The 21,125-nt window shown below is 35.8% G+C and overlaps 3 protein-coding genes across 12 annotated transcripts; 2 read left to right on the top strand and 1 right to left on the bottom strand.

Moving 5' to 3' along the window:
• Positions 1-3,006: 3,006 nt before the first annotated feature.
• LOC108225396 (uncharacterized) lies at positions 3,007-5,795 on the top strand. 6 transcript variants are annotated; one of them, XM_017400247.2, is made up of 5 exons: positions 3,007-3,184; positions 4,339-4,379; positions 4,526-4,963; positions 5,058-5,122; positions 5,211-5,795. In XM_017400247.2, exons 2-5 carry the CDS (start codon positions 4,364-4,366, stop codon positions 5,406-5,408), a joined length of 717 nt encoding a protein of 238 aa, XP_017255736.1. In that variant the 5' UTR covers positions 3,007-3,184; positions 4,339-4,363; the 3' UTR covers positions 5,409-5,795. The 6 variants fall into 6 exon arrangements, with proteins under 6 accessions (XP_017255736.1, XP_063936636.1, XP_063936634.1 ...); XM_064080566.1 differs by having other exon boundaries at positions 3,007-3,188; XM_064080564.1 differs by having other exon boundaries at positions 3,007-3,214.
• Positions 5,796-7,331: 1,536 nt separating this feature from the next.
• On the top strand, positions 7,332-13,747 carry LOC108227261 (uncharacterized). Of its 4 annotated transcripts, none has more exons than XM_017402319.2 (6): positions 7,332-7,657; positions 8,774-8,853; positions 9,363-9,695; positions 9,799-10,006; positions 10,131-12,030; positions 12,137-13,747. In XM_017402319.2, the coding sequence occupies exons 2-6, from the start codon at positions 8,851-8,853 to the stop codon at positions 13,419-13,421; spliced, it is 3,729 nt and encodes a 1,242-aa protein (XP_017257808.1). In that variant the 5' UTR covers positions 7,332-7,657; positions 8,774-8,850; the 3' UTR covers positions 13,422-13,747. The 4 variants fall into 4 exon arrangements, with proteins under 4 accessions (XP_017257808.1, XP_063935801.1, XP_063935802.1 ...); XM_064079731.1 differs by having other exon boundaries at positions 7,336-7,657; positions 9,377-9,695; XM_064079732.1 differs by lacking the exon at positions 7,332-7,657 and adding an exon at positions 7,680-8,635 and having other exon boundaries at positions 9,377-9,695.
• Positions 13,748-15,775: 2,028 nt separating this feature from the next.
• LOC108227088 (ferric reduction oxidase 2-like) lies at positions 15,776-19,415 on the bottom strand. Of its 2 annotated transcripts, none has more exons than XM_017402083.2 (8): positions 19,203-19,415; positions 18,986-19,088; positions 18,469-18,666; positions 18,144-18,378; positions 17,724-18,051; positions 17,370-17,613; positions 16,411-17,126; positions 15,776-16,160 (listed from the first exon to the last, which is right to left on the bottom strand). In XM_017402083.2, exons 1-8 carry the CDS (start codon positions 19,393-19,395, stop codon positions 16,021-16,023), a joined length of 2,157 nt encoding a protein of 718 aa, XP_017257572.2. In that variant the 5' UTR covers positions 19,396-19,415; the 3' UTR covers positions 15,776-16,020. The 2 variants fall into 2 exon arrangements, with proteins under 2 accessions (XP_017257572.2, XP_063936382.1); XM_064080312.1 differs by having other exon boundaries at positions 18,469-18,663.
• Between the last annotated feature and the right edge of the window lie 1,710 nt (positions 19,416-21,125).

Genomic DNA, 21,125 nt, shown 5'->3' with positions numbered 1-21,125 from the left:
TGATGGCTTTGGTACCTTGACATCTGACTTCCAAAGCATCCCATATCTCCTTTGCAGTTTTGCACCCAATTACTCTATTGGACATTGCATTGTCCAGAGCACTATGCAACAGATGCTTCACCTTTGCATCTTTACTGATAGATGAGATGTCTTCTGGAGTATAGTCCTTCTTCTCTTTAGGAATCATCTTCTGGGGTTCATCTCCCACTGCAACAGAGAGCTTTGTTGGCATGTGTGGACCATCATAAATTCTATCCAGATATTCTGGATCTGTAGATTCCAGAAACATGATCATTCTTACTTTCCAGACAGAATATTCAGATGCCCTGAGGACCGGAACCCTAAGAGACTCATATCTACTGTTTTGTGATTTCTCAGACATGATTGTGTGATTAAGATCTCACTGTAGGTATATCAACAGAGCTGGCTCTGATACCACTTGTTAGGCCGATTAAACTCACTATATATAATAATATAGTGAACACAATCCAAGACAAACACAAGTATAAGAGAATAATTCAATAAACTCTTATTCACAAAACGCAGTAGTTTACAAATAATCTCTTAGTGATTTATACTTTATCACTAAGAGCTGCTAGGTTACACGAATACTATTCAATCGATAACTCATCTAGAGTAAACCCTAAGCTGTGTTTATATACACAGTTACATGATATCTACTGATTGATTTACAATTATCTGCTTCCTAAAATAATCTAATCAGTAGCTATCCTTCTGCTGTCCTGATCTGCACAATCTCTCTTGATCTTTATCTTCCTTACTTAGTCAGATATGCTCCTGAAAACCAGCCGCCTGCAAACTCTGATCATCGCTTAAACTCTGATCCAGCTGGCAGTTGTTAAACTCTGATTTCCAGCTAAACTCTGATATTTGCTTCTGCACACTAAACAAGTTAGATACCTATGACATCATCAAATATGTAACAGGGGCCGTTTGGTTCGATTTAAGGAAATGGAATGAGATTCAGAAAGGAAAACAAAGAGAAAGGAAAGAAATGATCCTTAATTGTATTACCTGTTTGGTTTTGATCCGGAAACGGAATGAAAAATTATATGATTATTTCTATATTTGATTTTTAAATATTAAATAATATCAAAAGAGTCAAATATATTTACGTTTATAATTTGATATATTTTATTATTTAAAAATTTCATTAATTTTATAAATATCTTGACTTATAAATTATATTAAAATTATTTTTAATATGTAAAAACTAAATTAAAATTTATTTTTGATCTTCAAAAATATTTTACATATTATTTTTTAATGTTAATGATTTTTGAAATAAATTATAATTGAAAATAAAATAAGAATCAGGAAAAGGAAAAGAAATACCTGGCGGGGGGGTGGGGAATGGATCGGGAGGGATTTGGGGTAAACCTAAAACCAAAATAAGGGAAAGAGAATGACAGATTTCATGAAACAAACAACAACAAAGGGAATGAAACAGGTTGTTTCCCTTTCCCTTTGTCAGTTACCCCTGACCAAACGGCCCCTCAGTGATTTAGGGAATAAATCGTTGATGTCAACTCCAACAGTAAACTTTATATCCGTTCCCTATTATTATTTTAATAATAATTTTGAGGGAAAGAAGAGGCCAGAGGAGAGAAAAGATAAAAGAAAGGAGAGAGATTAATTTTTATTCATAAATATTAAATAACTAATAACTAGAGGTTACCTTAAAAATAGGTAATGGTTAACAGATTTGAGCATGATTAAATAGTGTTGTACTATCTCTTTTTAATACATTGGCCCTGTTTGGGGATTAGCTGTTAGCGGATTGAGTTAGCTGTTTTGACTAGCGGATTAAAATAGATATTTTGACTAGCGGATTGAATTAGTTGTTTCTCGTAAAACTGTTTGATTAATAGCTGATTGATTAGCTTTTTCTGACACAAACCAAAACATCTAACCCAAAAAGCTTAGCTTTTTCAAAATTAGCTTTTTGGGTCCAAACCTCTATTTTAATCCGCTAACTACCAAACACTTGTATTGGCGGATTCTAGTGGTCAAACCTCTAACTAATCCCAAATCTCTAATTTTGCCCCCAAACCTCTAACTTCCAAACAGGACCGTTATCCAAAAAATGTGAGTTTAGAAATAGATAACCCATCAGACTTGCTCGTACAGTACACGATGAGTCGGCAAATGCGCTGGGCTATTAGCTATACATGTATGGTGAAGCCCAATACGAATTTTTGGGTCATCCAATCTTAAACAATGATACCAATTACTGTATCTAAAACTAAGATCCATCCACCTCCCGGATAGTATATAAAATTTGTTGAACTCTCAGCCCACCTCCCAGTAAAATTTATCGATGTTGGGTGTTTCGATGATATTTGCCATATTGCAAGATAATATGAGATAGAAGGGAGTATGGTTAAATTGTGATTTTTTTCAAGAAATTAGTTATATTTTTTGTTTTTAATATGTCAACTCACTCATTTTTTAGCCAAGTGTTTTTCATGGTTTTGCTCTTGCACACTATGTAATCTCAGTTACCGAGATCATGTATTGATGTGAACACACCGATATCATTTTAAGTTTTCTTGATTTTTCCTGAAATTTACATGTCACAGACAGTATTCTGAAAATTGCCGATTTGACCGATTAATTTCTTATAATATGGATGACCGATTCAATTTTTGAAATCTAATTAATCTTTAAATTTTTTTTAATCGAAGTATACACAATGATATATTGAAATTAAAATACTATATTGCTTTGATTATGAACGATTGTATAATTTATGATGTAATTAATATATATTTAAAAATAACTAATATAATAATAACTAAATATTAAATAATATTTCAATTTTATATTTTTTTATGAAACAATATAAAAATAGATGCAAAATGTGATTTAACGGGCAGCCCAAAAGCCCAACTGCTTCAACATCCAACCCAAAAACCCAGCAGCTTCACCACGTAATTAACTATGCGAAAGGGTATAGAGGTAATTAACAAAATATGACCGTTGCTGCTCCAACGATTTATACACGCACTTTCCCAAACAGACATTCACTTAATTCACTTCTCAAAAAATACAAATCAAATCAGAGCGTTCGTGTGTATATACAATAATCGATTGAAGAAACTGCTGTAAATCTCTACTCTCAATTCAACAATTAAGAAGGCCAAGATCGATATTTACTGTGGCAAGTTTGTTTTCTTGCTTAATTACTGCGGTGAATTTTGTGTTTCTTGATTCCAGTTTATGTGGTTTTTAATTGATTGATTAAACTTATTTTTCACATTTTCACTGTATAGTTTCATATCTGAATCTTTGTGAGTTGTTTCACGAGTTATTGTCGCGTTACCGATTAGCGAGTTACATTTTCTTGAACTGTTATGATTTGAAGAGATATGTGACGCCGATAAGTAAGTGTCGGTTATTTCTAGGTTAAAGTATTAGATTTGTTTGATGAGGAATAAATTGCACTTTTGTATTGAAAAATTAGATTGAATGTTTGGATAAGTTCGTAGTATGTGTAAGATTTTTCGAGCGGTTATAATTTACTACTGGTTTGTTGTTACATTTTGTCAAGCACAGTACAAAAAAGATGAACAAAGAAAAACTAGCTAAAGCTTAAGAAACCTTCTTTGTTAGGTAATTCTGGAAACTGTATTTTTTCGGGATTTTGATGGATCTTGTAATTTATATTACTCTTTTATGGGGCTAGCTTATGGTTTAATTGTTTGTGTTTGTGAGATTGTGATTTTTGGGGAAACGGATAGTTTTATGAATCTTAGCGCTCTTTTGACAATTTGTTTGGCTAGTCAGACACTTGTGTCTCAGTGTTACCTGTTTGATGGTTATGCACATATAGCGAGCAAAGCGTTTTAATTTAGAATTTTAATTATTTTAAATATATAGATTGTAATTAGCAAGAGTGAGGTAGAGAAAATATATGAGTTAGCATAAGAAATCATCATAGGATCATGTGACACTAGCACAAGGTTAAGGATGTTGCACAGTGAGTGTTCTCCGCACTTGTGTCCCTTTTATGTAATCATGGAGGCAAAAGTGACGAAGATTTTCTGTGGATGAAGTCAGTTGTATGTGTGAGCTTGTTGGTTTTCAAATGTCATACTGCGATGTATACATTACTTTCTTCTTTCCTTCAGATGACTAGGTTTCTACCTGGTCTGATTTTAAAGTCGGACCTATTTGCTTATTTGTTATATTAATTTGATTTATGAAGTACAACAACTGTTTGAGTGTAGTGCAACAATACCCGACGTTAATATGAACCTGTAGAATGAGGTTGAGATATTCACCTAATCAGCTTTATCTGTTTTTTTGATGCAGAGTATATTAAGGGAGAGCAAAAGGCATGGCAACTCACGCCGGTAATATCGTTCAAGATCAGAATATAAGTTTCAAACTAGATGGTATTTTGGTGTTGACCTTTTAAAGTATATGAATTGCGCTTTCTATAAAAAAACTCAACAGTTTGTTCTGATAATCTGTGCTTATGTACCTATTTTGATTCCAGGTCCTGCTAAGGGCAAAAGCATTGCATCCCAGGGCCAAAAGAAAGGACTTGGTGGAAGGAAAGCGCTCAATGATATATCGAACTCAAGGAAGCCTGCAGCACTTCAGCCATCAAAGAAGCACAACTCTGCTAATGTGATCTCTATAGCTGAAGATTTCTGTATGTCAAAGACCAAACAATCTGTTCTGGGAAAGAAAAGTGTGACCAAGGCTCCAGAGAAACCTCAAGTCAGTGGGAGAAAAGCGCTAATTGACCTCACGAACTCTGGTAATCCATCTGCACAGGCAGTGAAGAAGAGTTTGAGCAAGAACTTGACTGTGGTTGCAGAAGAAGAGCCTCCAAGTGGAGAAGGTTTTCTGCACAACCATCAAAATTGCATCGCATCTCAGAAGGCGGTAGATGTGGATTACTTTCTGATGGCTGTTGGATTACGTGATGGTAAAGATTGTGGTTTTTACTTATCTTAACTCAAATCTTTCCTTAGTCTTACAACTTAAATTAAGTTCAGTATATTTTATATTCGTATGTCCAGATACTTGCATTCAGCTAGCACCATCTCCTAGGGTTCGTCGCTTACCTATGTCAAGAAACTCAAAGGTAGATGTAAATTTATTGCATGTTCTATTGGCACTACTGCAATTATGGACATGCATCTATAATGAATTATCATTTTGTTTTCTTTCAGCTGGAAAGTCCTCTGAAGGAATTAGTAATGGAGGAGATTTTGGAGATGGAGATTGAAGACCAACTCCCTCACTCTGCATTTACCAGTGAATACAACTCAACAGCTTTTGGTACTCCACACTGGCGAAGCCCGTATATCCACCACCGGAACAAGGCCTTTCTTGCAAGTCCAAAATTCATTCTGAAGGAGAGTCCCTGAGCTAATTAAGTTTATTTCGTGCTTCATATGTAAAAGTCGTAGACTAAGTGTTGTTTGTGTTGTTCCTTTCTAGTTCGCTCAAACATGATACTCTCTATGTGATCTGTCTTCTTCACACAGATCAAGGAAGTGAATCCGTTACGCCCTCTTTTACTAGTATAAAAGGAGCATTATCGCTGGTACTGTGTGACTGGGTACTAGTGTTTCCATTATGTATTTCAACTTGTCAAGTTTTTTGGATGTTTGGGAAGACGAATTCGGAGGGCTTGCTTTACATATAACCTTTTTTTTTTTTTTTTTTAATTGACAGATGCTTTACATATAGCAACTTGTATAACTTGTTAAAGCTAAATCTATACTAATGCTGTTTAACATTTATATTTTTGATACTGTGCTTTTTAACTTCTCTATACTGGCGAAGGCAAATGAAAGAAAGGGCATCAGCAAACTTTTTACTCTCAGTAATTTATTTATAATTTTACGAATTGAATATATATTGGTTTACATTTCTCTATCTTTTTCTTAAGTAATTTATAATTCTACGAATTGAATATATATTAGTTCATGGATTTGAAATCAAGAATGAGTTTTTTTTAATTCCAAATCCATATCTCATGTTTGGTTTAAAAGAAAGATAATTCCAAACTCTGCATCTCAACCTCAAAGTATAGGTTTTTTTTTTTTTTTTTAACGAAAGGTTTAGGTTTTTAATAACCAAGAAGGAATGTGGGTATGATAGGGATGTATGGGAATAAATTTCATTTTTAATTCTTTGTCTCTATTTAAGTAATCAAATATATATGATATATTTAAAACTCAAATCGCGTTAGCCCGATTTCTCGTTCCAACTTCATATCCCTCTATGAACCGACGACTCGTAACTTATACATTATTATGAGTCCGTTTGATTGAGTTTAAAATTATACATAATTCAACACGACTTAGAGCCTGTTTGTCCGGGTTTAAAATCATTTTCGACTTTAAACCGAAAAATGTCTTTTTGTTTAATAAGTCGGAAGTCAGTTTAAAGTTACAGACAAGCGAAAAATTAACTTAAATCCAGAAGTTAGTTTGATTTAAACTTTTTCTTGATAAAAATTACTCATAAGCTCAGCCAAACAAGGTCTTGATAAGCCGAGAGTTAGAAAGTGTCTGTTTGAATAATTTTGACTTATTACTGACTTATAAGTTATTAAAAATATAAAAATAAAAATAAAAGGGATTTACGTGTAACTTATCACTTATGGGTAGTTTCATCAAATTTTTATTTAAAAATTAAGCCACTTTGAAAAAATACCTCAAGCTAATTTCCGACTTTAGGTCAATTTCCAGCTTATTCTTGATTTTAAGTCGACTTCTGACTTATTACACACACATATTTTTAAATTTAAAGTTGAAAATGGTTTCAAACCCGGATTGTAAGCCATGCAATTATGCAAACAGGCTCTACTTGACATTTGAATAATTATGTGTGTCATTTATCATATAGATCATGTTTTGTAAAAACTTTTTTATGAAAAATAAAAGCTTAGTTTCATAAAAACTTGATGTTTATATAGTATTTTTTTTTGAGAAAATTAAGTATTTGAGAGGCGCATTACTTATAAATAAAAAGTATTTTCAATCTCTCGAGTAAAAACTTATTTATAAGATATTGAAATATTGGATAAGACACACGGAAATAATTAGGAAAATAAATAATCAACCTATTTATGCTATTTTTATATATTCGGACACCCAGTTATAGTTGGGTTTGATTTCGAATTCCGAGTGGTAGGCGGAGTCAGCATAGGCCTCACAGGCTCGAGGAGTGTTGACCTAGGGCATCAAGGCTTACAATTGTTAATATCGCGAAAACAAGAGGGTAGTTTCGTCAGAACTCCCACCATAAATACGTGGTGATGGGCAACTCTTGTGAGCTCATATATATCCCTTTGTTTTTTTTATAAAACACTCAGCCTCCAGAAAAGATAGATAGATGAGGAAGAAGATATAACAAGAAGATTATAAAGCAATCAATCTCCACCACTGCATTGGGTATCTACAACATATGTATCTATAGGCGTATGTATTACCTTCAATCGATCCAGTGGACTCTGGCTTTGGTTTTGTTTTAAAGGTGTAGAAGATTGAATTGATTTTGAAGATCTCCGATCTGGTTTATAGATCTGGAGATATTGTGGTTCGATTGAAGAATTTGTGTTGATATCTACGGTGTCAGATCGTTGAACGATAATCGGAACACACAGGTATTGAAAAGTACTGTAAATTATATTTTACTGGTTGTTTTTCTTCGATTGAAGTCGAAGATGATTGCTTTAATCTGATCAGTCCATTACTCAACGACTGCGGTGTGGTTTTCTTTAGACTGCATCGGCTTTTATAAGATTCGGAGTTCATCAGCGACTAGTTTTTTGTCTGGAAATCTTAGATCTGGAATTTGGCCTTTAATGGATGCGCATTCTTTTATTGAATTAATCAATTTTGTTGATAAATGGTTGCTGTTTACAGTTCATAAATCTTCTTTGACTTTATTGTGAAGAGGAATTAGGGTTTTCATGTGGATGGAGTGGAGACAAGGTTTCCACCTGGATGGAGTGGAATTAGGGTTTTCAAATTGTTAAATCTTTGGAAGGTGAACTTCATATAGGTATTTCATTACATAGACGTTTTGCCAAAAAAATGAAAAAAAACCCTACATCCGAGTAGGTATCTTTTTGGGAGGCTTCACCGTAAAGCCATCTACAAGTAACCTTAATAGATTCTTATGGTCTTTCTTCAAGAGAAGATGATGATGACAATCTCAGTGGTCTGCTGAATCATCCTTATATTCAGGGAATTTCCAGATAAATTGATGCTTGGGGTTTTTTGCAAGAAAAATATTGTTGGATTAGTAAATAGATTATCTAAATAATATTCTGGTGTTCTATGTTCCTATGGAGGAGGAAAAAAATAAATTGATTAATATACAGAAATTATATTAGAATTCTCCTCTTTTTAGCTGATTGCGGGGTACATCTTCCTTGTTGAGAACGTAAAGTGATTGTAGATATATTACTCTCCATGGAAGATTTGTCCCTTTTGGCAATCAGGATGACAGCACATATAGTAATGCCTACTTGGTTTGCTGCTTTTTTGGTGCGTCGTTGTTTTATGTCATGTGGAGTAGTTTCACACAAGCATGTGTTCTCGTTTTATTAGGCTTATTTATCAAATTGTTATCCAAGGTAAAAATATACTTTGGGCACAGCTGAATGGCTATTTTTTCCACATATATATGTTAATGTTAATTGAAATAATGGTTGCTTGAATCTGTTAATGTATTCACATGTTAAATTTGCTGATTAAGTTTTATTCAATTGCAGCCAATCTAAGACTGTTGTGGCTGTTACTATTTTGTGCACTAATCACTGGAAGGGCGACCAATGTGGGGCTTCTATACATGGTGACTTTCTATATTTCTTTCTAATGTTTATAAAATAATCTCATATCTATAACTGTATGACAGTGGCTGATCCCATATCTTATTAGTCAGTAAAGCAGATTACCCATAATATTTCAATGTTTCAGCAAAATAAAATCCTGGTTGCCCTTTCAACATTGTGTTCCAAGAAACCGAATTTTTTTTGTTCAGCATTACTATAAACACTTTTCAACCTAATTGCATTTTAGAACTGATTATCAACCCAAGTCTTACCATCTTTGGTATAATTTAAGAAAAGTTAAGTGGCCATTTAAGCTGTAATTTATTATTGTACACTGGCACATAATAGCGTCGGGTTTGAGTTGGTCCTTTTAGTGCACACTTATGTTAATCACTTGTCCTGAGACTATCTGTAGCTCATTATTTTAGCGGTTTGTGTCTTGTTGGCTTAATCTCAAGTATTGAGTATTGCCATGCAATATAAGAATATGTCTAGAACAATGTCAATAACTCCTATTAATATTGTGCAGACTCGAGTTTGCAGTTGTTCTGGGGATTCAGCATCAATGTTGGAGATAAGTAGAAAGGGAAAGCAATTAAAAAAGGCAGCTTGTGGCACTTGTGGTGGTAAACCATTGGTTGATGGCATAGAATCTGAATCTGCAAGTATGCTTAGTACAGTTGATCTGGAACTTAGTAGCTTCATCAATCCTGATCTGACTTGGAAAAAGGTTAAGAAAGGCTGTAGGACTACAACTAGGCGATCGAGGAAGTTAGTTGATCAAAAATCGAATGTTGGTGCCAAATCAGGTAACAAGAGCAGCGAAAGGGATCAGGACTCGTCAGTGACTGAATCCGAAAAAGTAAGATTTTTTAAACATATATGTTGATACATGTATCTTTTTTGGTGATGTTAGTATTCTCATCATCATGTTTCTTATCACTTTCTTTTCTTCCGAATGGAAGCTTGGTGTTGCTGTTCTGGGCAGACGCTTTGCTGAGAAAGTAGTGGATGTTCCAATCAAGAAAAGGAGATTTTCGGTTAGGCCTCCATCTCCACCACCGAGGACCCCATCGCTAGATCATGAAGGTTCTCTATCACCTCAGCTGCAGACACCCTCTCCACACTCCATAGAGTCTGAGCAGCTTGTAGATACCAGAACTTCTGCTGCAGGTAGACAGTGTTTTAAATATTTCTGGTCCATCTATAAATAATGGGTTTTTGTAATTTTTAGGACTCAAGTTTGAAGATAAAGTTGAGATTCGAAAGAGTAACAAATCTGAGATAACCAATGCAGGGATTGACAATGATGATGACTTCTCTGGTATTGAGCTGCTAGCTGCAGCTGCATGTGGTAGCAGCATTGACAATGATGTTAAGTTGGAGACTTTTGCAGTGAAAGAATCTGCGAAGGCAGATGCTGTTGGTTTCCATGATGCCGCCATACCTCTTAAGGAAAGCATTGCATCATCAGGAGCAAGCCACTTTTCTGACAAAGACTTGGTAAATGAAGATGATATGGGGGAGTCCGCTGTTAATGAAATTGCTGCAGTTAGTAAGAATGAGAATGGAGGTGTAGTCAGAAATCGAGCTCATTGGGACCTAAACACTGTAATGGAAGCTTGGGAAGAGCCAGATGATGTTACGCCTGATAATAGTCTGATCAATTGTTCAGAAATTGCCCCCGGTGGTATTCATTTTGAAAAGCTTAATGTCGAAAATTCCTTAGTTCAGAGCAATGAAAAAGATGTCCTGGGTCATACTGAAAGATTGGAGCAGTCGGGAATGTGCAAAGTAGTTCCATCAAATGTTGAAAGCAATAAAGAACTTGCAGATGACACTGAACTTGCAGCTATCAGGTCTTGCTTCAAAGAGGATGCATCGAAAACCTGCTCTTCTCTAGAGGGGACTTGCGCGGAGAAACAGTATGTTACTACAAGTGAACGATTACAAGAAGCCTCGAATTTTGCTGTTCATGCTACAATAACTTCCATTCCTGTTACTACAACAGAAGCTTTGGGTAATCATCTATTCACTAAATCACAACATACTGCAAGGATAGATGTTTCTGAGGAAAAGATGCATGCCTTTAACAGTGAGATTGAGCAAGTGGGAGAAGTATCATGTGGAACTTCGGTTGATAAAAACAAGAAACTATTATCAGGATGTTCTCAGGTCGTGAAACTCGAAATTTCCACTCCTAATTTAATGCCTCCTAATAATATTGGTCATGCGATTGTTGACACTCAAATTAAAGATTGCAATGCTTTTGAGAATACACATGGGTCTCCCAATAGCAAGACTTCTCCAAGACAGGTAATAAGCACAGTTACCTATAAGACCTCGGATGTTAATTTCACGGGCGAGTTGGATAGAGCTTGTCAGTTCCATCCTTCTCCCAAAGGCGAGGCCTTATCTGCTTCCAGCACTTCTGTTGTAGTCGGCGAGGTGAAGCTTCAAGCAGATAAAGCACCTGCAGCTGAAAATGATGCGAGTGATGTTGCACTGCAACATGGGCCTATGAATCTCTTCGACAAATCTGATAATTTCCCAATTAAGATTGATCAGAATCATAATGTTGGTGACTATTATGATTCTTATGGTAAGGATGGTAAGCAGGTTAACCTGGATCACGTATCAGAATATGAGGCTGGTTATGATTCTTCATTTGAGGATGGAGAACTGAGGGAGCCTGGTGTATATACTTGGGAAGAAAATGATATGGAGGGGGAAACTGAATATGTGGACTATGGTTCTGAGTACGGAGATGGAGATGATTTTAACACTGTTAATTCCAAGTCGGCAAATGCCGATAATGGTCAGGATGGTTACCAGACTTCTAGAAAGGGAACTTTGTTGGGGAAAAATGATGAAATTGATAAAGGAGGTACTGGTAGGAACAGATCAGGAGTAACTGGTGATTCCGTTAAGTCCTTTGACCAATGTTTTAGTGGGGGTGCTTTGAATGGAAACCACTCAGCTTGCATGAAGACCGAAATTGGCGGGGACCAGTTTAATGCACATTTGGAATATAGGGTTGCGGTTGCTGATGGAAAGGTTGCTGGGTTTGATGACAAAGGTTTATATGGAGAATTCGGTCCAAGGGATTTTAGGGGTAAGCTGTCATCTTTCAGTAAAGGACCTTCGCCTTATGATGCTTTGGAAAGGAAAACTTCTTTGGATGTACATCGGAACAGGTACTATATAAACAGGATAACAACTTATTTGTTAAAGTTTATATGAATTTAAGGGGTTTTGTGGATATTTTAACGAATCTAATAATTGTTAATTGTCTTTTGCTAGATTTGACAACTCTAATTACTCATATTCTCGAGGTGAGAGGAACTTTGGTCCGGAGAAGTCTATGGGGAGGGGAAGATTTTCTATGAAACCTCTTGGAAGTAGAAATGATACAGATGGACGCTGGGTTGATTCTCCAAGTAGCTACCGAGATACAAGAACTCGATATCCACATAGTTATCGTGGTCCTGACAGTCATGCCTACTCTAGACCCCGAGATTCAAATGCTACATCTGGTACCAAAATTGGCGGATTTAAACGTGATGATGGAAGGCGACCGATAAACTATTCGTCAAACAATGGCCCTTACCGTACCTTCATGGGGCGGAGATCACCAGCTGAGGGGGAGGATTCTTATTTTGGCCGACATGGATCACCACCAGTTCGAGATATTGGCCAAGATCGGAGCAGAGGCAGATCAGGACGATATGTTCAAGGGATTAGGAGAGTACCTAGGGATGACTACAATGAAGATGTGCCAGATGACGCTTCTTTACGTCCTCCTCGTAGGCAACCCTATTTTTCCAGGAGAGAACGAGGGTTTTCTCCCAATTATGGCAGTGGCCAATTTTTCCGATCCCGCAGAAACTCTTGCTCAAGATCCCGAACGCGCTCTCCAGTTGCCTGGAATTCACAGAGAGAACGTAACATGAATACAAGGCGTCATAGTCCGGATTTTAGGTCTGATGCTAGAATGGAAAGAATAAGGCCTGCCTTTCCGAAGACCAGTTATGGGGCTGATAATGATGAACTGTATGTGTCTCCACCGAGAACCCGAGTGTCCCCTAATAGCAAACCTAGGTGGTTGAATGATGGGAACTATATGGATGACCATTTCAGAGACAGAAGGTCCCCTGTCAGATTGTTCAGACAACGGAGCCAAAGGTTGGAATCTGTTGGTTATTCGGGAAGGAAGTCGGATGGTATTTTCCAGCCTAATGTGCGTCGTGGAAGATTTCAGCAGGTGTCTAGCACAGGAAGGGGACTTGATCTTGAAGGAAGCGATATTGAGAAAAGTAAACCTGATGACAGACATGAGATAAATCATCGGGTAAGGCGTTATGATGCTAGTGGTGCTGTGAGGAGATTCAGGTATGACGCAGACAATGGTTTTGAGGCTCGTGATGGTCATAAAGATGGATTTAGGCGTACTATTAAAAGAGACTCCCCTAAGGACGGTGCTGGAGAAGAGAGAGGTCCGAGATATAACAGTAATATGATGTATGCTAGTGGATCATGTGCTGGACAGCGGGATTTCAACGAGGATGCTGCCATTGGGGAAGAATGACAGCTTGATCATTGTATTAGTATGTGGTTTTTTTTCGCTTTAGAAGTGAATTAGCACTGAGATAGGAGTTTTGAAACCGATCTGAAGTGTTTTGGTTTTGGAAGGAAGAATTTATCTTTTATTTTGCGTGCCTAATCCCAGCTGCCTCTACTCATGAAACTGGTGATTATGGTTTCTTTGATTTATTTCTTTAGTTTGCATAATGTTATTTCTAGAGCTCTTCTTCCTTCTGTCTCCGCCATTTGTCATAGTTTTCTGTTGGCTTAACATTGGCATGATACAAAGACATAAAGTTCAATGAATTGCAGTGAATTGCTTTTTGTTGACCTACTGGTTCTTCTTTGTTTAATAAAGCAGTATTCCCTTTTAACTTAACTTTGTCCAGATAGGTGATAATTTCTTTCCATTTGAACAGCGTATTTAAGTTTTTTCTTAGCGCCACTTTTAGTTTAATACAACTATAATATTTATAATCTACAGGTACTGTTCTCTTTAGAAGTTGATGGTAGTAATGTAATAAACCCCCTGTTGTATCCTTATCAAATAAAATTGAATATCTTTCTGACCCTTGCTGCTTTGCATGCTGTTGGTAATATTTTTACTGTCCAGATGTATAGTGTTCAAATCATATTCTTAGGTAGTGGAGATCTACAGTAGGTTCTTGTGCAGATTGGATATTCTGTGCATAGTGGACATTATTTGCTGGCTCATAATTACTACAGTGTATATGTTACCATTGCTGCGCCTGCATGTCTGCATTTGAGTTTTCTGAAGGATTGTTCTCACTGTTGCACGCCTCAAGAAAATCTACCTGGAATTGTCCTAAAGCTAAATGGTATGTTCTACTTATTACTTTTTGCTGTTGTCATTTTAAAGCTTTTTGAACCACCAAGGGAAATTGAAAAGAAAGAGGGAAACAGGTGGTAACAGATATGTTTAACACATAGTGAACAGATATAGTAGGGAGTTGCAGAAGTCGACACTAGCAACTACTAGGGAAAGTTATAGCTGCACTAGTGATGTAGTATACTTGCTCATGAATAGTGTAGTCTTTTCAAGGTAAAAGTCTATGGTCTCGGGTGCAATTAACAGAATAATTTGAGCAACTATCATTATATAAAGATATATATTACAACAGTTACAAATTGTTACAATATATGTTAATGTGTGTATATTTTTCATTAACAGATTATTATTGTTTGCAGGTAGATTCCAGTTAGTATCATCTGTTTATCTGCTATTCAGGGATTCTGGTCCTTCAAGTTCTAGCAAAAAGTAGCTTGAAGGAGTGTTGTTTACCAAATTAGGAAGTAGGGTTGGGGCTTGAGATTTCGGTCGATTGGAATCATGCTGCTATTCTTTTCCATGGATTGAGGATTTTTCTCCGCATTTATTTGCATCTTATGGCTGAGATATTCCTTCTCAAGATATTATAAGCCTTCCTGGTCTTCATTCCTCTAATCTGGACCCGTTGTTTCATGTTTTGATTTTGTTTAGCCTACTAGTAAGTAGTAAGGTGCAAAAATATTGGTTTGTCATTGCAAGCTCTGTAAATTGTTAAAGTTTTGTAATAATTGCTCAAAATATTGGTTTATGTCATTGCAAGCTCTGTAAATTGTTAAAGTTTTGTAATAATTGCTCTGGCATTGTGCAATGTGCATTTTGTTCCCAGCTGGAGTATATAGCTGGTTCCTCTCAATTCTATTCTCAACGACAGATTCTTGATATCTTGTGTTTAAGTATATTGATGCCTGATGGTTCCTTTTCCTTATCGGAAATCCTCTCCCCTTAGACTTTCTATTAAAATTCATTTAAGCACTAATCATAATTGTGACGTTATTTAATCAAATTAAATTACTCAAATACAAACCAGATTAAATTATAAACTACAAATTAAGTCCAGACTTTCGGATAAATGTAATTTAACCGCTCCTAAAAATCATCACACGAATAAACTACACATCATGATCCCAAATAATTTCCTCTTTTTTTAATTTGATTTTTTCACGTCAATTGATGAGTTTTTCTTAAAGTGCATAATTTTTTCCATCTGCCAACGATCAATTTACATATCATATATGTTATGTTTAAATGTGATTTATAACTTTTTTTTGTTTTAATTTGTTTTTTATAGAGATTTATACCAGAATATAATATTTCGATTCCTCCTAGACAAACCGCAAAATAAATAAAAAATATTGTATCTATTCTAACAGACAAATATCACTTTGTCCACCTGTATAACTAAGTTTTTAGGGTTTTTCTAGCTAAAAAGTAGTTGTTAGCGACTTAAAATCTGAAAATTTTATTATTTGGACATAATTTCTCATTAACCGAACATAATTTGCTGGGGTTGACTCACTAGAAAACTAGAAAATTACACATTCGAAATTCTATAACTTGCCTTGCTAACAAGTCAAGAAAAAGGCGAAACAGAACTGCAAATTCAGTTGAGAAACACCTTGAGACGAACATTACATGAACAATCTAGGACGTTTCATCTGTACAATTCATACATTTTTTGCCAACAAGCAGAGCTGTATCAAGTACGTGGGCCTCGATCTATTTTCTCTGACTTCTATACACCACCTTGTTTAGCTCACCAGCTGAAGCTAATCGATTCAAAATGTAGGTTTTTTGTTAAACCAGATTTGCAGATTCTTGCAACACTTCTCCTCATCTGAGCTGGACCACTGACCATAACTCCGATGCTGGATCCGTCGCAATTTATTAGTATACCTGTAATTGTAAAGCGTAAGAAATGACTCGTTGCAGAAAATAGTATGGTATACTAAGCAGAGGCGGATCTAGGATTCAAATATTGAGTTCAAGCAAATTTTCAGAAAACATTTATATATTTTTAAATTTTGTAAAAATTTAAATGGTGAAAAAATCTCAATTTTTTTTAGGGGGATGCATGTCTGCTCGTGCATCTTCCTAGATACGCCCCGTGATACCAAAAGGATTAATGAAACATGAATTTGCTTACGTTTGAAATTTGGTCTGATTCCATAATGGACATTGGTAGCTTGAAGTATGGATTGCCGGGGAAAGCTTTCCAGCTCTCTGTTGAAATTGTAGTGCCAAAAGTCATCGTGTCCTGGCGATCCCATTGGCGTTTCTATATCCACATTCTGGATCCGCTTCATATCTCTATAGCTTTGCCATTTATTCCAAAGAAAACCTATGGTAGCACTTGTTGCTATGGACACACACATAACCAACATGCTCAGAGTGGCTTTTGAAGTTTCCGAATATATTTCATGGTTGCTTTGTTTATCTGGATTCAGATAGTAATGTGTAAGGAGCCCGATGAGCACCAAAAAGATTATAAACGATGATAATATTATTGCGCCCAACCAAATCCAGTTATTCGAGCCTAAAAGAGCATAAACTGGTCTGTCCGAGTCATTGGGTCTTAACCATAAGGTCTGTGTGAACTTTTGACTCTCCATTGAGGGCTCTTTCTCCCTTGTCACGTATGCTTCGATGGTTATGTCCATTGCAGATAGGTCATAGGTAGTGTCCGTGGCTGGTAAAAGAAGCTTTAGCATGGAGAGATCCACTGTTCTCTGGAAAGATGTCACTAGGAGGACCGGAGGGACCTTAGTGTTCGTTGTGCTTGCAATGAAGAGCAGTTCACGGATGATGGAGATAAATGGAGTAATGCCACTTCCTCCGCTTACCATAACAAGCATGTCGTGCCTGCACCATACATTTATGTTCTCAAGTCCCCAAATATTTTCTTGTGAACTTATACCACTTTCAGATATATACTCCCTCTATCTCTCATATTACGTATTACGTGTCCTCTTTTGACTATTAGGTAGTCAATTTGACCAAACTTTGACCATTAGTTAAAAAGATGGAAGAGTAATGCTTATGATGAAATGCTTTTGCTTAATTATGCTAATCTTAAGTGTTTTTCTTTGCTGTTTTAGCGCGTACCTTAAAAGATTAGGGGGAGTAGGCCCATACGGTCCTTCAAGTGAGACATTAAGGTAGTCTAGTGGTGAAGGAGACGCGAACTCTGCATATAATTTGCCGGTCCATGTTCCTTCACTTTTAACCAAAACGCTGAGGGTGTCGCAGTCCATGTTACTGTTAGAAGTGACAGTAAAAGGATGCCACTGCGACTTGGATATGGCAGGTATGTTTACAAACACAATGCTTGACGGATTATAAATTAGTCCTGGTACGAAACAAATAGAAGAGCATACTTCTGAAATCGTCTAATCTTGATAATAATCAGGACAGTGATGCTTTGCAATGTAAAATTATGGATCTTATTGGTAAACTTACCTGGACTCTTGGAAAAATTTAGTTCCACAGCTTTACAAGGTAAAACGCGGACTGAAACCAGCCTTACCTTTTGCTGAGATTGAATGAATCTTAGATAGCGATCAACCAAGAAGAGATAGAAACCAGGAAGGGTTATAAAGGTATATGTGAAACCGACATGGAATACATAAAAGACGAGGAAGAGAACGTAGAGATAATGTGTGTAAAGAAAGAGCTCGAAGAAATTTCTCCTGATGCGTGGGAAGGTTGTCAGCCACATTGCTAGTCCGAAAACCAGGGACACTTCTCCAGCAACATTCGAGATTCCCACTCTGTCCCATTTCAGGGCCTGCAAAAAGCCATCTTAAGATTTAAATATCTGGAGTAAATCTAAGCCTTTTGATAGTATTTTGATACTCTTTGCAAATTCCAATTTTTTACCCTTGAAATTTGATGTGTTGTAGCCCAGTAAATGGTGGCGCAGATACTATGTCCAGTGAAGAGAGCCATGACAGCATGACCGAGCCACATATGATACTTAATGCTTGCCTCTGAAGTAAGGCCAAAAAGGCGCAACAATGGTGATGCTCTCGTTACAGGGAAGAAGAGGAAAGCGAGACAGATGTTGCCGACAAAGGCTTGTGTTAGGGCTACTCTCTGCATTTTGATTTCCCACCTGCCAGAGCATGCCAACTGATGTGTCATTTTTTGGTTTTGTATAAAGCAGTGAAAGAGTAGATGTTTTATCATAGAAGAAAGTTCTTACACTGTCTTTCTCATTTGTGCCGCGGAAGAGCTGGTTATGCCTGCAAAGATGCCATGTAAATATGCCCAGGAGGACCAGGCTAAGAGCCCAACAAAAAGAAACGAGAAAAATAACTCAATCCAAGAAATGGTTCCAAGAGGGCCTTTAAGAAATGCTGGCCGCCTCCACCTCGCTAGACCAGAGGACTTAGACGTGCTGCTGTCGCGACAAGACATGAAGATTGTGAGTTCTGAAAGTTCGTGTTGATAAGAGAAAGGTGATACCAAAAATCAGATACTCCCTCCGTTCCCTTCATTTCATGTAGTAGTATACATGTGAGGTGGGACACGGAGATTAAGAGAAAATGCAATCTAGCAAAGGAATGTAAGAATAGTCGGTAAATGTAATATAGTGAAAGAAAGTAGTGGTTGTAGTTAAAGTTCTATATTATAAAACCATACTATTTTGGGAATTTATACAATTGAGTGGAACGTAAGAAAACTGTATAGAAATGAACTGAACAGGACAGGGGGAGTACCTTTTATCTACATGATTGCGGTACTTCATTTGCAGGTGCAGGTATAAACAACTCAAACAAGCCATGACTAGGACCGGAACCGCGAAAATTAAAATATTTGCACCTGTGATATCATATAAACGTTATAATAACATACATTTCTCATAACTGCATTGACAAACAACAAACCAAAGACATAATTGATGCTAATCCAGGTTTTATTACAGCAGGACTGAACCTTGGTCCCCGAAGAAGATGCAAAAGGTGGTTCCCTTGAGAAACCTCGGGGTCCGCCATAAGAACCTGGAGTCTGAAGTATGGTAAAGGGGCAGAGAGTGCACATAAAGGACATTGGTAGGCATCAAAATCCATATCACTATGTACCCTAGAAAGATGAACACTACTAACAGTTTTATTAATTGTTGTAACATCTTCACACCTTGGCAACTTCTTTAACCGTACCTCTTTCTGTTTAACGTTAAGCCGACTTCTCACTTATATAGTAACGAGTCGAAGCTTATGCCTAATAAGGTTAACTCAAAAAGGCCTACAAAAGATCCAACTGACATGCATATAATAAAAATGTTGTTTTCTCATACTGTAAATCCAAATATAATAAGCTGCTGCATATGAATGTGTTGAGTTTAACATTCCTTCTGCATGCAAAGAAACACATGACAACGTTGGCGTAAATGTAATGAAATGATGGCTTGTTTTTAGTAATTGAGGACAAGGAAAGCTATTAGAAATGCGTTCCAGGCTGAGCCTGACTAGCCTGTTTCATTGTGTTCCGTTTGAATGTTAAGCCAGAAGCGTGTCTTTATTGTCTTCTTACGTCTTTGTTGTCTTGTGAATATTCTATGTATTGAGAGAACGGATAAATGAAACCAGTAGGTTTCGACAGTGCTATTGTATGTATCTTTTGTTTGCTTATAGAGTAGAAAAACATATCTGTGTACATCGTGCATTAAGATGTATGAGAGTTCTTTATTTTTGAATTTTTAAGGTTTTCCTCTTGTTGGGTTTTGCTTTGAGACTGCAGTTCGGATAAAAGGCCAGCACATGTGCAGATTTAAAATTAAATTAAATATATTATTATATATGATACAGAGAAACATAAATAATAATTATAATATATAATTTATGATGAAATAAAAATTATATATTAATTATCTACTAAAATACTTAGCAAATCAATATAAATGACTAAAGGAATTTCAGTAAATTATAATTAAATTTAAAATAAAATACTAACATAAAAATATATAATATAGATTACATATAGTAATAATATTAATGGTAATCAATAAAATAATTGTACATGTGTATAAATATTATGAGTTTAGAAAAGAGGAAATCACATTTTGCACATGTAACTTTGGGGTGTTTTGCGATTTGTTCTCATTGTTTAAAATTTTACAGGTTGCACTTATAAGTTTTTAATCTGTAACGTTTTGCACCCTCTTAACATTTTTCATCCAAACTACCATTAAGTCTAACTTAACGGAAAGGAGGGGTAGTTTGGGAAAGAGCATGCATAAATGAGGGATATGTGTATTATTCAAAAAATGAGATTTAATCACAGATTAGTTAAACCAGGCGTGACTCAGATAACGCTGCTTGAAGATGTTTAGCTCACTAGGGTTTTTTTGTCTCCTTTTTTATAGATAAACCCTGTATCTCCACATTTGTGTGCGCTCGTTGTCAATTCTTACACCAATAAATTTCAATAATTCTCGAATATCATGTGAGTGTAAATTATAGGATCGTTAGCTAAATTTTATTTGTTTTTATATTTTATTGGTTAATATTTCAAATTTTCAAATATCATTATATGATAAAATAGACTTTAAACATTTAATAAATTTGTTTGGTTTTATATATTTTTGTTAAATATATGTATTTAATAGATTTTAAATATAGTGATATGTAAGAATAAATATAATTTGATGAGAATGTTTTTTTTAATATAATAAAAATATCTATTTAACATGTTTTATTAGAAAGTATCCATTTAACATGTTTTATTTGAAAGTATCCATTTAGCATGTTGAATCAATTTTTCATAATTTTTAACAAATATTATAAGTATCCATTAGTTTCTTTATTTAAATGTGAACATATATTATTAGTTTGAATAATTTTTATTAGATAGTATAAT

Source organism: Daucus carota, chromosome 6 (assembly GCF_001625215.2).
Source record: "Daucus carota subsp. sativus chromosome 6, DH1 v3.0, whole genome shotgun sequence".
Lineage (NCBI taxonomy): Eukaryota > Viridiplantae > Streptophyta > Magnoliopsida > Apiales > Apiaceae > Daucus > Daucus carota.
Note: the sequence above shows the minus strand (reverse complement) of the source record. Positions and strands in the feature narration are given on the sequence as shown.